Below are 15238 nucleotides of genomic sequence, written 5' to 3' on the forward strand. Positions count from 1 at the left end.
CTTTCTCATTTGCACTTCTTTAGTCTATCTTAGACTTTAAAAAAAAAAAACAAAAACAGAATACGGCTACTGGCTTCACTCATAAACTCGGATACTCAAGTTGTCCATTCACCTGTTAAAAGAGAGTGCAGGTAGTAGCAGTAAAAGCTTCAAGCTGTTCCACAACATCCTTTGAACCCTGACCTAAGGGACCAACTCCGATAGTCTGCAGGTAGTTGGGTTTCTAGGACCATTCAGCCTCACTGCTGAGACTGTCAATAGAAGTGCCATTCTCTGATGTAGACAGCTTTGCACTAGGAGCTGGTCTAACAATCACATCACATAGTCTGCCAAATAGGAAAAGGACAGCATTCGGGCACCAATGACCTGGGATAGAAGTGAACTTGAGACGGGGGCTAAAAAGCCCTACTTCTAACATTCATTACAATCAATTCCTCCACCCCAAATACTGTATGTGCGTGTCCATCTTAAAGGAAGTTCAGCTTTGTTACAAGAAAAAAAGAATATGCAACTACACAAATATACCACAAGATGGCGCCAGCACCCCAGTACAATATCAGAGATGTAAAAGGCATTCAACACACCATGTCCTTACGTGACTTTTGGAACCTTATCCTGGTACATCATGTACTTGTTCCTTCTTTTTTTTCTTATGAGGCTTGGTCAAACATTTTATACAACGTTAGGTTTTTTGTTTGTACAAGTTTAGGGGTTTTTTGTTTGATTGATTTTATTTTCTTAAGAAATAGTAATCTTAAACTTGAAAAATCCTCTACTCCATATCCCCCACTTTTGGTTGGCTCATTTCCCTGGAATATCCTGACATGACACTGCTCTAGCTAACCTTACAGCAATATTGAAGAAAGAAATTACCAGAACAATTTAAATATATGAATTCTCACTTAAAAATGTTTTCAAATACATAAAGAGGATATTAAATTGATATTTATGGAAACATGAAGTTGGAGATGGGGGATTGCAAAGGATCATGGAGAAAACATAAGAAAGTGTGTTTAGATGATTTGATTCTGGCCCTGGCTCTAAACAACATTTGGTCTTCCTGGTCCTCTATTTCCTCATCTAAAAATAAGATGACTGGATTCTAACTTCTCTGGCCTAATATTCCCAACTTACACTGAGACCGTAAGAAGCCAAAAATAAACAACAGGAGGCTTTTGGAGGCCAAATGTCCAGAATAATAGAGTATCATCATGAACAGCAACAGTATAAAAGGGAACACAACGATGACCACTGCCTTCCCTTAACTTCCCACAATTATGAATACAAACTATAACCTGATTTTTAAAATCTTTTAAGCAGCTTTATTTATTCAGTTACAAATTAAAATATGTGACATAAATCATTGTAAACACTAGATTATTATTTAATTTTCAGATGCACACAATTATCTGCTAAATACTAATAAACATTAAAAGTACACCGAACTTTTATGCCACTCATGACAGAGTAATTGGTACACGACTAATCCTCCCACTCTAAACAACTCTAAAAATGGACAAAATGTATGTAACAATTGTTTTTCAAAAACTGGACAACAGGCAGTGTAGAAGTACAATCCTTTGGAGAAGAGAAGCACTTCAAATGAGCCTTACAATTGCTATGGTTCTCAGCCTGTAGGTACTTCCCAGACTACAGCATGTGGAGATAGAGTGCAGATGGAGCACAGTGTGTCACTGAGCTTAAGAGGCAGACACTGGAGTTTGGGATTGAGATGGAGAGAATTTAGCACAGTAATATAGAGAAGGGAGCTACACAGAGAAGGGGCTCCAGAAATCTATAAAGGGTTCTCCTTCAGCCTATGGCGGAAAATGAATTTGCATACACGGAGGGCAAGATCCCACAAAGCCTTGCAGAGAACAAGTACTGGGGGGCTATGGATGGAATGGAGATTCTGGAGGTCACCCAAAGCAGGGAGACAGAATTCTGACCAAACACAAGCAGAGCAGTCATTGAATGCTCCAGTCATTCAAATGGAAGCCAAGAAAAGCCACACCTCAAAAGTAGGTCTACTCTAGACATGTCCTTAAACACTTTAACAAAAGCCTTGAGAGGATCAATCTGATCTGTTAGTAATTTATCTGCTTGCCCAATAAAGCTCAACATTCTCTAGGGGGTACCTGGCTGGCTCAGTTGGTAGAACATGTGACCATTGATCTCAGGGTTGGGAGTTCAAGCCTGATGCTGGGCATAGAGCTTACTTAAAAAAAGAAAAAGAAAAAAAATTCTCTAAAACATGCATTGACAGCAGAGGTGATAAAATGCCGTGGAGGCAAAAATTGGTTCTTGGCAGGATGAAAAATTTTAGACATTACAGAGACATGAGGCCCTCCAAAGGGTCATTCATAGTATGTACAGATATATATCTGTAGCATTAAAATTTGATGGCCGTGGGAGGAGGAAGGGGAAATTGTGGGGAAAAAAAAGTCTAAAAAGGTTCCTTGAGGGGGTGGTGATAATGAAGAAAAGGTTGAGATGCACCACTCTAAAGGAAACCAACAAAATCTAGGCTTTTAACAATGTATGATCCATAATACCAAGCATGTGATAATAAAATTCCTAGACATGTGAAGAAGGAATGGAACAGAACAGAAAACCTACTAGCTGACCTGGATTTTATTCAGCAGGCAATGAGCAGTCCATGGGATTTTGTAGAACAATGTGACATATTCAAATCAGTGTGTTAGAAAGATAATTCGAGACTGGTGCAGAGCGTGGTTTAGAGCGGGAGAAGAATAGAAGGAGGAAAGGCTGCTACAAACATTGAGATGGAAAAACATGAGAGCTTCTAGTAGTGGAGATGAAAGTGGGAGATATTTGAGGGCAGGACTGCTAATTCTCAGTGATCAACTGGACATGCAAAGTGATGGCGAGGGCGAAATTAAAGATTAACTCGGAAGTGACTGGAACTTGTCAAATTTAAGTGTTTGTGTTTAAGGGACTCTGGAATAAAGTAAGTAGTAAGAAGTATGAATCTAGAGCTATAGAGGTCTGGGTCAGAAATGCAGGTTGGTGTAGACCCAGTCATTGAAGCCACAGGAGTGGATGATGCCACACAGAGTAAGACACTGGGAGTCAGCGGAGAAGCCTGAAGAATCTAGTGTCTAAGCAACAGGCAGAGGAGGAGGAGGGGCCGAGAAAAGAAAACAAGTAGACGGTAAGAGTCGAAGAAAGAAGTACTGAGCTGTCCTCTGCCCTTCCTCATCGGTACAAATGATCCCCCAACGTCTCGACGTCACAAGGGGAATAGCACATCTGCTTCATTTGCAATAACAATGAAGGACCATCTGTGCTATTTTTCTTGGGGTTCAATGTTTCTAGGTATAGCACCATAAGAAAGTTATCAAATGTTTTTAAGAAGATAGCCTTCATTCCTTTAAACATAAAAGAATTAAATATAAAAAGATAATATGAATCAAAAGGGAATTATGTACCTATTTTCTATACCCTGTTCGAATACCTCACGTGGTGTGGTAAGGAAAAGTGGAGGAAGCTGTAGAAGAGGCATCAAAGGACCACTCACTTCTCAAAGGCTTCTCATCAATCCAGAGTAAAAGCCAAGGTCTCTACCATGTCTACGACGCCCTTGCAGATCTTTCCTCTGCCTCCCTCTGTAAACACATGCGCCTCTTCCTCTCTCTCTCACGCCACAGAGAACACCCTAGCCAAAACAGCCATGACCACTGTGCTAGCCACTCTCACCCATTTACTCACTTTATTTTCATTTATAGCACTCATCACTCCCTGAAATTATGATATAGATGTATTTGTTTATTTGTTTCTTGTCTTTCCCACTAGAGTTTAAATTCCATGAGAACAAGAACTTTATCTTAATTACAGCTTTTTCCAAGCACTTAGAGCAATGTCTTACACACAGCTGGGCTTGAGAATGATGTGTTGAATGGCATGCAGAATCAATCTGAACTTCTTGGTTCTATCATGCATAAAATGAGGATAGTCATCCACATCTACTCTGTCTACTCCTCATACAATGAAATGAAATAGTGTATGTTAAAGCACTTTATAAACTTTAAGTCACTATACCATGGAAGGTGGGGGCTGGTAGTGGTAAAGGATGCCTCCTGACAATCGAAGAAAGTTGTGCTAATAATTATCCACATAAATACATGAATTTTTAATGATAGCCTGGAGAACAGGTGTTCAGATCACAGTTACTGATTCCATTTTTCTTTAAAACAGAAAATATGCCTAAGAAATATGTACCCAAGCATACAATATCCAAATATCAGATTTGGATCTAACCAGATTATATTCTTCAGGAGACCAAAAAAAACAATGAAGATTGAGCTAGCTGACTTATAAGCAACAGAAGCAATTTAATTTCTGAAAAAATTTTTAAGAAGAAAAGATCAAAACTAAATTCAGTGTTATGAGCTGAATTATGTCTACTATCTCAATTTATATGTTGAGGTCCTAACCTTTGGTACCTCAGAAAGTGACTGCATCTGGAGAAGAGTTAACTGAGTTACAACAAGGCCACCAGGGTGGGCTCTAATCCAATGTGACCGGTCTCCTTCTAAGAAGAAGAAATCAGAACATAGACACAAACAGAGGAAAGACCATGTGAAGACCCAGGGAGAAGACAGCCATCTCCAAGCCAAGGAGAGAGGCCTCAGAAGAAACCAACCTTGCTGACACCTTGATCTCAGACTCTCAATCTCCAGAACTGTGAGAAAATGAATTTCTGTTGTTTAAACCATCCAGTCTGTGGTACTTTATCATGGCAGCCCTCACAAACTAATATAATTTGTTATTTTAGAAACCAAGAGAGAAATCTGTGTAAAGGAGTTTCATAAAGATGAGGTTAGCAAACTAAAATAATCCTCATAAATATTTTACTTTACTATCATCATTCATATTGAAACATTAATTTTAATTAGAATTGTCTAAGTATAAATTTGAGTTGTCAAATTCTCAAATCAATTTAAATTTTCTCATTATACCTCATATTCTCCCTAAGAGAACCCACCTTTCACAAAGCAATTAGAGAAGGTTTTATCTAGCACAGAGCACAGGAGCTAGGCAGTTATGCTTCTTTTCTGAATTTAGGCCCATGGTGGATTCCAATTTTTTTTTTAATTAATGGAAAGACAATTTAAAAGGCAACTGCATCAGAGTCACTGACGTAGCCTATCTCGACTTCTCAGGAAAGTATCCATCAAAATATAAAATAAATATGCATAACTGCAAATCACCCTATCTCCAGATTCTAGGGGGATTTCTACTGGGTCTGGTACCACTGTAGTCTAGAAGACCCAGCCTCCATAAGCAAGACACTTAAGGCAGGAACAGAGGCAGAAAGACCCTCATAAATTCCTGACTTTCTTTATGAATTTGGACCCCAGGGTCAGAAATGAAGTTGATTCACATACCAAGACATGACTCCTCTGTCATTTACAGGTAAAGCTCAGTTCTTCATCTGTATCTTTTTTTTTTTTAAGTAGTAAATACACATAACATAAAATTTGCCATCTGAACCATTTCTAAGTGTACAGTTTAGTAGTGTTAAATATATTCACATGTTGAGCAACCGATCTCTAGAGCCTTTCATCTTGCAAAACTAAAACTCTACACCCATTAAACAATAACTGCCTGTTTCCCCCTCTCTCCAGTCCCTAGTAACCACCATTCTACTTTGTCTCTTATCTTTGACTACTCTAGGTACATATATACAGAATCATATACTGTTTGTCTTTCATGATTGGCTTATTTCACTTAGCATAATGTTCTCAAGCATGTCATGTCATGTCATAGCATACATTAGAATTTCCACCATTTTTAAGGCTGAGTAATATGCATGTACCATATTCTGTTTATCCATTCATTTGCTGCTGGACACCTGGGTTACTTCCATCTTCTGGTTTTGTGAATAATGCTGCAATGAACATGGGTGTGCAAATATAAAAACCCTGCTTTCGATTCTTTTGGATATATATCCAGAAGTGGAACTGCTCAGCTCTGTCTTTCAAACTCCTATTACTTTTTAATTACTAACAATTTCAACATGTTATGTTTAAATTTGCATTCTTAAATTTGTATAAAGTAGGTAGAGTTGAAAGTCGGATACATAGGAAGAGAAAGCTGAATATTCTCTTGGAGCAACTGGTATAAAGGATCACTTGTATAAATAATTAGTTGAATTACTTTTGTCCTTTTGGTGGGAGGAGTGTAACATATCCTTTTAAGACTCTAATAAAGCCTATGGCGCCTATCCCAGGAGAAAAGTGCACATGGGAATGGACATCCAAAAATACCTATATAATTTCAGGACATTCATGTGCCCCTGAAGTCCATCTATGAACACTGCATCTGAAAGGCTGCAGACTAAGAAAAGCCCAAAATTGGGTTTCAAAATTCTAATAAATGCTAAGTATCAATAAATACTTTCTAAACTCAGAGGATGACATGCTTTGGATATATCTGTGAGTCAGCAATCCAACGTACCTCATATTCCATCATTAGCTAGCTCTTCAAGTATTTTTAGACACCCAAGCCATAAATTATAAAAACTGTGCTGTCTCTTGCACCAGCTCCCAGAGACTATGCATATCAGGCTAACTGAGGCGTGTGGAGGAAACAACAGAAAACAGAGGTGAAAATGCAGTTTAAAGATTGGTAAATATGACAGAGAGGGGGAATCTGACTCACAAAATCTGTTTCAAGTTTGCCCATTTCTTGCTTGTAGCTTCGCATCCTGTTGCTGTACATTCCTCGACTTTGGGGTGGTATCTCTCGGACTTCCAGATCCATCTGTTCAAGCTGGCAGGGTGAGAGGAAAACGTGACTTAAATCATATGCTTATACTTTATTTGGCCAGACATTTAGAGCTGAAAGGATTTAATCCCAATTTTTCGTTTTACACCTGAGGAGCCAGGCCGAGGGAGCTAGCTGCCTATGATCAAATAACGATGGGACTGCTTTGGGGCTTAACTTTTGTTTACGTCAACAAATAAATAGTTCCTGAGTGTTTGCTAGTGACATGCAGAGTGCCAAAGCACTCACTTTGTCAAGAATGTTTGGTTTTTTTTCAAACATATGCATTAATCCAAACATCCTCAATAATAACAATTTTAATACCTTTGGTGTGTTCTAGCATTCAGTCTAACCTCACCTGGTTTGGTCTTCTGACCCCAAACCACCAACCAGGACTATGGGAACATAAAACAAACCATTATTTCTACCCTAAATCTAGAAAATGTCAGCTCAGCCTTAGTCATTTGGTGAAAATTCTTCTGGAAATTCTTTTCTGATTAGGAAAATCACATGCCAACCAGCATGTGATCTCAACCTTCAGCCTAACTCCTTCTACTTTATAACCATGTTATGGCATTAAATGGATACAGCAATTTACTAAATTACACAAAGCTCGCTGATATCACAACCGCATACTTCTCAAGAATCTGGCATTAATAACACTTTGGATACAACACATGCGCATTTACTGAGAGGCAATACAAAAAGAGTGTGACGGTTAAGAACACAGGTGTTTGATTCAGACACCTGCATCCACATCATAGGCTCCACTACTTACTAGTTGTGCAGTCTCGGACGGGTTTATTAACTCCTCTGGGGCTTACTTTTCTCATTTCTAAAAATAGAAAGTCTTTTGTAGGACAGCTGTAAATATTATATGGTGTAATTCCTATAATGTGCTTACAACAATGTCTCTTGCTTGGTAATGACTAGATTAATGTTAATAATAGTAGAGATGATTACTGATGATGCAGAAGAAATACAGCAAGTAGAGACACAAGGTATCAGAGGTAGCTTATTTATACTTGGCATTAAAAAATAAAACCCACCACCACCAGCAAATTGGCTCAGGCCATGTCAAATAAACTCACACCCAAAAATGCTGCTTATATTTTATCTCTTAAAGCATTCTAATGAGTTATTTCCATGACTACTATAAGCTTATCACTAATAAAACTCTTACTTGTCCAGCATTAGAGACTGAATAATGATAGTAGCTCTCAGATAAACCAGAAAACCATGTTTTAATTCATGGGTCTTAATTTTTATTGAGAAAGAGAGAGTTTTAATTAGATTTAAACAGTGACTACTTAAATTATTGCCCTGCCTCAACATAAATGTGAAGCACCAATAAATTAAATTACTCAGCAAGGCAATTTTTTAAAATACTTCTCTCGGGGCGCCTGGGTGGCTCAGTCGGTTGGGCGTCTGCCGCTCAGGTCATGATCCCAGGGTCCTGGGATTGAGCCCCGTGTCAGGCTCCTTGCTCAGTGGGGAGCCTACTTCTCCCTCTGCCTGCCACTCCCCATGCTTGTGATTTCTCTCTCTTTCTAATGAACAAATAAAAATCTTTTTTAAAAATTAAAAAAAAAAAAACACTTTTTTGAAATCATCATTAAGTACCTACTTCTAACAAGGTGAGCAGGATCATCCAAATAACTGCCTAAGTACACGTAAGTGAAAATCCAAGAGTTAACTACACTGCTGTTTAAGGCATTTTATAAAGACACTGAAAACAAAATTAAAAGTAGGCAAGAAAAAAAGGAAACACACAACAAGCACTTTCAACGAAACCAGGAAAAAGGTTAACATGAACTTGTTTCGTGTTGTCCCAACATTCAGATGGCCAACACAACGTGGGGGACACGGTAATCACAAGACAAGCAGCGTCCAAGAGATTAATACAAACCAGTTGTTCGGCAGAAACACAAGTAATCCTAATAAGTGAAATCAAAAAGAAGTTTTTCTGCCAGGGTCCTCCCTTGTCCAAAGGAGAAGATGTAATACAATGAACAGTGTCCTTAACAAGGATGTCATCGGAACTAAGTAAATCAGCCATCTGATTGTTTTAAACAAATAGAAACACCTATCTTAGAACTCTTGAGGTTGGTCATGACTGAAGATGACTAGAAGCTCCATGAGGGGACGACTATGTTTTATACTTCCTGGTCCAGTAAAATCTTGGTTATTAGGAAACCAGCTTTCTAACATCATTGAATACCTTGATGGCTCAACAAACCAACACAGATTTTGAGGCAGAAGAACTGCTCCTGCAAACTCAACAACAACTTAAGGGGTCAACTCAAGATCCAAATAACTGAGCAGCTGCACCTCACTACTGATGGGAAGCTTCCAGCCAGAAGGGAGGGGTGTCCTAACTGGCAGCTACGGTATGCAGGAGGTCAGTCTTTTTACATGAAGGCCAGAAAGCATGAGAGAAATAGTTGAATATAAAAAGAAAAGAAAGTAAGGAGACAAGCATTTGCAAAAAGGGAGAAACTGTCAAACAAGAGGCAAACATTCGAAGCTGGGGAGTTAGAAGCCAAGCTGCCGTGGCGACAGCACAGCAGAGATGAGAAGCGAATCTTCTGGAGCCTGGAGAGCATCCGACATTCTGACAGCTAGAAAAGAGCCAGAGAAGATGGAGCAGTGTGGTGCAGCTCGATACCTCAGCCCTCCAAGTCACAGAGCAAAGGTCTGCTGTGTCGTGGGGAATGACAACCACCTACTTCTGCAGAGCTCCTAAAACGGCAGCCCCCTGCGTATGGCCCTGTCAGCCAAAGTCAGTCAGTTAGTCAAATAAGCCTGGAAACACTCCAGGCTTTAGCTGCCTCCTACAGTCCCTTCTCAGAGATTCATAATGTCTCAGCCTCCTACAGGGTCCGAGAAGATTCTGTAGAAAAACAACAACTGAAAAAGATGCCAACCTCCAATTTTTCTAAGCTAGCTAATTTCCCAAACTTACTTGAACTGGTAACAGTGGTCACAAGAAACACACTTGGAGAATTGTTCTAAGTAAATCAGTAAGTATGTACTGAAGGAACCCCAAGTAGCACCCTTCAGTATTTAGGAAAGCGACACACTCATCTGGGACCACAATGCAGTAACAAGTAGAGTTGTACTTGTGATACTTGGCTTTGAAACCAAAAACTGGGACACAATACTTTTTAATACTTTTTGTTCCTTGATTTACAAATTTATTTATATCCAAAAGTAGTGGATGAGCTGGAGCTCTGGATTTAGCCCATTTAAATACAAGTCCATACTCCACCACTTGCTGGGTGTGGTACCTCAAAGTTACTTGATCTTTCTAGACCTCAGTTTCCCCCGTCTACAAAATGGGGGCAAGAATGGCATTGAGAATCACTCCTCTGTGGGTCTCTCACGCTCCCACATGTCTTGCTGGGCATGCCAAGAATATGAGGCCCTGACCGCTCCTTTCTCAAGCCATTTCTCAGGGTTGTATTTACAGGGAGCAGCCCTGGGGGAGGAAATACTGTGTCCCTCTGGGACAAACAGCAGGCTCGCTCTCAGGCTGCTACAAAGCAGGGCATTTCCCAGGCTCCAGGTTCCCCTCCGGTAAGGTATTCCACTGTGCGTAGGCATTCTTCCAGGCAAACTTGCCTCACCCTGTGGGAGCTGGGGCTCAGGGACCTGAGGTAGCGTGCTGAAACTGGCAGCACCTTTTGCCATAATAAAATTCTTTTGTCTCTGACCTAGGAATCTCTTGTCTTCCGCCAGCATCCATGAAACTATGGAAAGCCCACCTGTTACAAAGCAAGTAGGGGAACATCTCAGATCTTTAACACTTCTTGATGAATAGCGTTTGTCTCACAGGGCTTGTGGGAAAATTAAATATTATAAAGCAAGTAATATGCTTAACCCAGTGTCTGGTACTCAGTATGCCTTTAACAAGCATGAGCTATTTCTAGCTATTATGAAAAGTATTATGAAGGAATAAAAATTAAAGGTGGACCTTTCATGAATCCCAAGAAACTATTAAATTCTCTTCAACTTAAAAACTGAGGAAGTCCGAATTATAAAATGCTAATCAGAAATGTTTCATGTTTCTACATAGTATAAAACAGGCTAGAGAAATACATCAGCAGAAAAGGCTCTGGTTGTATGTTACAATATATGACCACGTCTGTACCTACCAGTTCTTTTGCTTCTTCGAGCTGTTTCTCCACATTTGCAACCATCTGCTTCTTCTCATCTGAAACAAACAATAAATACCAAGGAATTGCTAGGAATACAAGTAAATGTGATATATAAAAACCTCTATTTTTTATATGCCTTTTCCTTTCTGGTCAGAGTAGAGAATTACCACATCAGGCAGATGACCGGATCATTCTTTGGTGGGTTAGGAACCACTTTAAGACACTGAGTCTAGGCTATATATAATCCTATGGAGTACCTAATTATGAAAAGATGCCATAACATTTCTAAGAGAAAACAAAAATTAGTTGGTCCTTTAGAAGAAACTGTGTCAACAACAAATGTGCAAATTTAGTGGTTGCACGGGGAGTCTTCGGAGTCATGACTTTAATAAACTGGGAATCACTGACATGAATACAATTTAAAAGTCACATGGGGTAAATGGGTGATGGGTTAAGGAGTGCACTTGTAGAGATGAGCACTGGGTGCTGTATGTAAGTGATGAATCAATAAATTCTACACATGAAACGGATATTACACTGTATGTTAACTAACTGGCATTTAAATAAAAATTGGGGGGGGAAAAGATCACATACCAAAACAATTCCTGAAACTGGGCACGATGTTACGATCCTTTAAAAGACTGTACTTTCATTAAGAATTGGGTGTAATGAAAGAAATATTTGAAGTCAGGACTACTGATTCTAAACCCAAAGTCACCACCTACTTTGCTGGTTGTGGAATCCTGGATAAGAAAGTGTTTTTTTCTGAGACTCAGTTGGTACTCTCTAAAATGGAAATTTAAAACAGCTAATTCTTTTTAGCTCATAAAGCTGATGCAAGTAAAATTACTTTTAAAATTATGAAGTCTTAAGTCTCTGTATGTAGTTTATTCAAACTCTACCAACATTAAGTTATCACCCAACTGTAGCTCCCTTTCCTGGGAGAGACATGTCCTAGCAGGTATTTTCAGAAAACTTCTCACCCCCATTCCAAAACAATCAGTCCATTTATTCAGAGACTACACCTAAGTTTTGTGCTAAGCAAATTTATTGAACATTTATGGTTTTGTGTCTAGCATTCTTCTTTTCTCAGGCAATAACCTCACTCTTTTGAGGCTCTCCTCTTCACCAACCAGGTTGATGGAAGATGCTATCTCCTTCCATGACCCTGCCCCTTTGGACACAGTGACTTAGCAAAGCACGGGCTTCTCACCTAGCTGGACCAATCCCAGTAGCTCAATCCCTCTTGCCACATTGGTCTGGCAGGTGAAAGTGGAGTCTGCATATAACTCAAGTAGACCAAAGTCCTAGAGCAACAGCAAAGTCTTTTCCTCTCTCTTGGTAGAGTTATGATGACCTGAGTCTAGAAGCTGTTGGCATCCATTGTTCTAGCTACAAGGATAGCCACTTTGCAGTGGTTAAGAATGAAGTCTATATTGAGAAAGAAACAAAGCTGAGGGATAGGTAGTAGGTAAGTAGGTAGGTATATTTAGTTAATTAGTTTCTGGTTCCAGATAACTCTGAAACAGGTTTTGCTTGACTTTATCATGATTTGTTTTCTTGAACTAACAGATTTCTTTATTTAAAGTTAGGTTTTAAGGTGCCAGGGTGGCACGGTCAGTTAGCATCTGACTCTTGGTTTCAGCTCAGGTCATGATATCAGGGTCTTGAAATCAAGCCCCGCATTGCACTCTGCGCTCAGCGTGGAGTCTGCTTAAGACTCTCTCTCCCTCTCTCTCTGCCTCTCCCCACTGCACACATTCTGTCTCTCCCAAATAAATAAATAAATAAATAAATAAATCTTTAAAGTTAAGTTTCTGTGAACCTAACGATGACCAACTAATACAACAAACGAGAGAAGTCATGAAGCTTGAAATGGGTACCACGTTTAATAGCTGACTAACTCTTCAGGAGGATAGTCAACACTAAGTGGGGAATCTTTAGTGGAAGTTATTATTTTGCTAGAACCATAATTAGGTTCTGCCATCCCCAACCCCTTCCCTTTGATCCCCCCAAACTAGGGGGGATAGCAGTCACCTGTTTTGTGCATACTCCAAATAAGAAAAATGCACATTTGAAATTAAAATTTAGTTTATTTTTCCCTCTTTGAAAAAGTTAAGCCTACATATGGCCAGATTAAAAATTTAGTATATGACCCCAAATTTATTTGCTCCTGGCACATGTCATCTGTCCGACACCTCCACAAGTTACAGGAGAAGTTCACTATTTTTATGCTGGAGCAGAATATGAAATAAGACAAGCCCATGTTGGACCAGGGGTGAGATTATGAATTTACATAGCAGAAGGAACATCTGGTTTGCTTTAAGGTGTTCAGTAGTTAGGAAAGTCCATGCCAAGCCTCTAGGACCAAGAAGCACCAGCTTTTCTCATCAATAAAACAAAACAAAGGAAGAAGCCTTCCTTGTCCTGTATTCCCCTTTGCTACTAATTTCTCTCTCCTCTATCCACAGTCACGTTTCCCTTCCTCATCTCCCCATTTCCGCCCGGTAATCTCGCTCTCACCCCCACCGATCCACTGAAATGACTCTAAGTCTGATGATCTTTTCTTTGCCGAAACAAATGGACATTCTCTGGTCCTACTTTTACTTAATCTTGTGGCATCCAACATTCTGCTCCTCCGATCCTATCACTTTTTCGTCTCCTGGCTTCCAAGACACTGTCTGATCTTCCTACACACCCACTTCGGTCTCAGTGTCCTCTGCCAGATCCTTTTCCTCCATTTATCCTTTAACTTGTTGGCATTCCTGGGAGTTCAGTCCTTACTTTTCTTCTCTTATTACTATGATCTACGTCCCTGGACAATTTCATCCACTCTCATTTTTAAACTGTTATATTATACATTTATGATCCCAAATCTTTATCTCTAATCCTGATATATTTCCAGGACCCAAGACCTTTAATCCCAATGCCTATGCCTACCTCCACTGTGACTGCCTGGCAAACTGCTATTCAAAACTCGGATTCAGAAATCATCACCTCTTCGAAGCCTTTCCTAACCCGACAAAATAGTTGGCTGCTCTCTCTTACAGAAAACACCTACAACCCTTACCTAATTCCAATAATTTATCCTCACACTTACAGGTCAGATTTATCTTCTAGGTTGGGGGCTTTAATCATGTCTTAATTATCTTTATAGTCCTAAAATCTAGCACTGAGCCTGTCATATGATCAGTTCTTGAAAAATGACAGTTAATTGAATAAATAATGTAGGACAGTGCAAACATTTACAACAGAAGCTATGGTACCAACCACCCTGCTTTCCCTGTCTTCACACCTGCTCCTCTCCACCACTTAATCTTCCTAAAATGTGGCTTTGATTGCATCACTTAAGCCTAGCAGTCAAAGTCCTTCACATTCCAGATCCAAGCAACCTTTCCAACTTTATTTCCAACTACTAGCTCTCCACTGTATATGCTACATGCTAACCAGACTATTCATTATTACCCAAACATCTCTCTCTGTCTCTCTTTTCCTGCTCTAACCTTTTGTTTAAGCTACCATTTTGGGTTCTTTGGCTCAATACAACAGAATTGATTCTGGCTAACCTCAGCCAAAAAAGGGAATTTATTAGAAAGATAGCTTTTAGAGTTAGAGTGGGAATCTTATTGGAATAAAACGGATTGGTTCATAGAGTCAATGATAAAAATGAGCCCCCAAGCTTAGAAAGGACAGCTCCCAGCGTGGCTCGGGATAACAAGGGAGCAGGAACGGACAGTCTCTGCAAAAGGAGAGTCTTGAGCAGCAATGCCATGCTCTCTTCCTGGTTTACTCTGCCTAAAATTGGAATTACAGCAAAGGTTCTCTGAATGCACTCCCTTGGGCAATGTGTTCACCTATTGACCTGGATAGGGCATGGCTGCCTGTCAGTTCCACCAAGACTGGGTTTAGGTAGTTCCTCAAAGGAAAACTGAGTGCTGCTATCAGAAAATAGAATAGAGGATTCTGGGCAGTCCAAAACAACAGATACCCACCGCACCCATTTACTGCAACCTCTCTTAATATACCCTTTCCCCATTTTTGTCTGCTAACTTCCACCTCTCCTCGAGGTGATTTCCTGGGACAGATCTTATCTCCTCTGAATTCCCAGACCTCTGTGCTCTGTTCTGGTGGCTCTGATGGTCATGAGAAAATGCTTTCTGTAGTTTTCCCCTCACCTTCATTTCCAGCTCCTTGGAGGCAGGGACCACTCTTATCATATCTTTGTCCTAACTCTGAATTTAGCCCTCCCCAGTGTTCCTCGCATTTTTAAGAGAATGAAAAGGTGA

General features: G+C 39.8%; 1 protein-coding gene across 15 annotated transcripts in view; it reads right to left on the minus strand.

Moving 5' to 3' along the window:
• The window catches only part of VTI1A (vesicle transport through interaction with t-SNAREs 1A), a 340605-nt gene that overhangs the window by 318449 nt on the left and 6918 nt on the right, over positions 1-15238 (minus strand). For all 15 annotated transcript variants that reach the window (XM_081823534.1, XM_081823532.1, XM_081823540.1 and 12 more), the window contains exons 2-3: positions 10950-11008; positions 6688-6798 (exon numbers count right to left, since the gene is read on the minus strand). In XM_081823534.1, the coding sequence (XP_081679660.1) occupies positions 6688-6798; positions 10950-11008 (170 nt within the window). The remainder of the gene's footprint in view (positions 1-6687; positions 6799-10949; positions 11009-15238) is intronic.

This window comes from Leptonychotes weddellii, chromosome 6 (genome assembly GCF_054177405.1).
Source record: "Leptonychotes weddellii isolate Sample4059 chromosome 6, ASM5417740v2, whole genome shotgun sequence".
In the NCBI taxonomy this organism is placed as follows: domain Eukaryota; kingdom Metazoa; phylum Chordata; class Mammalia; order Carnivora; family Phocidae; genus Leptonychotes; species Leptonychotes weddellii.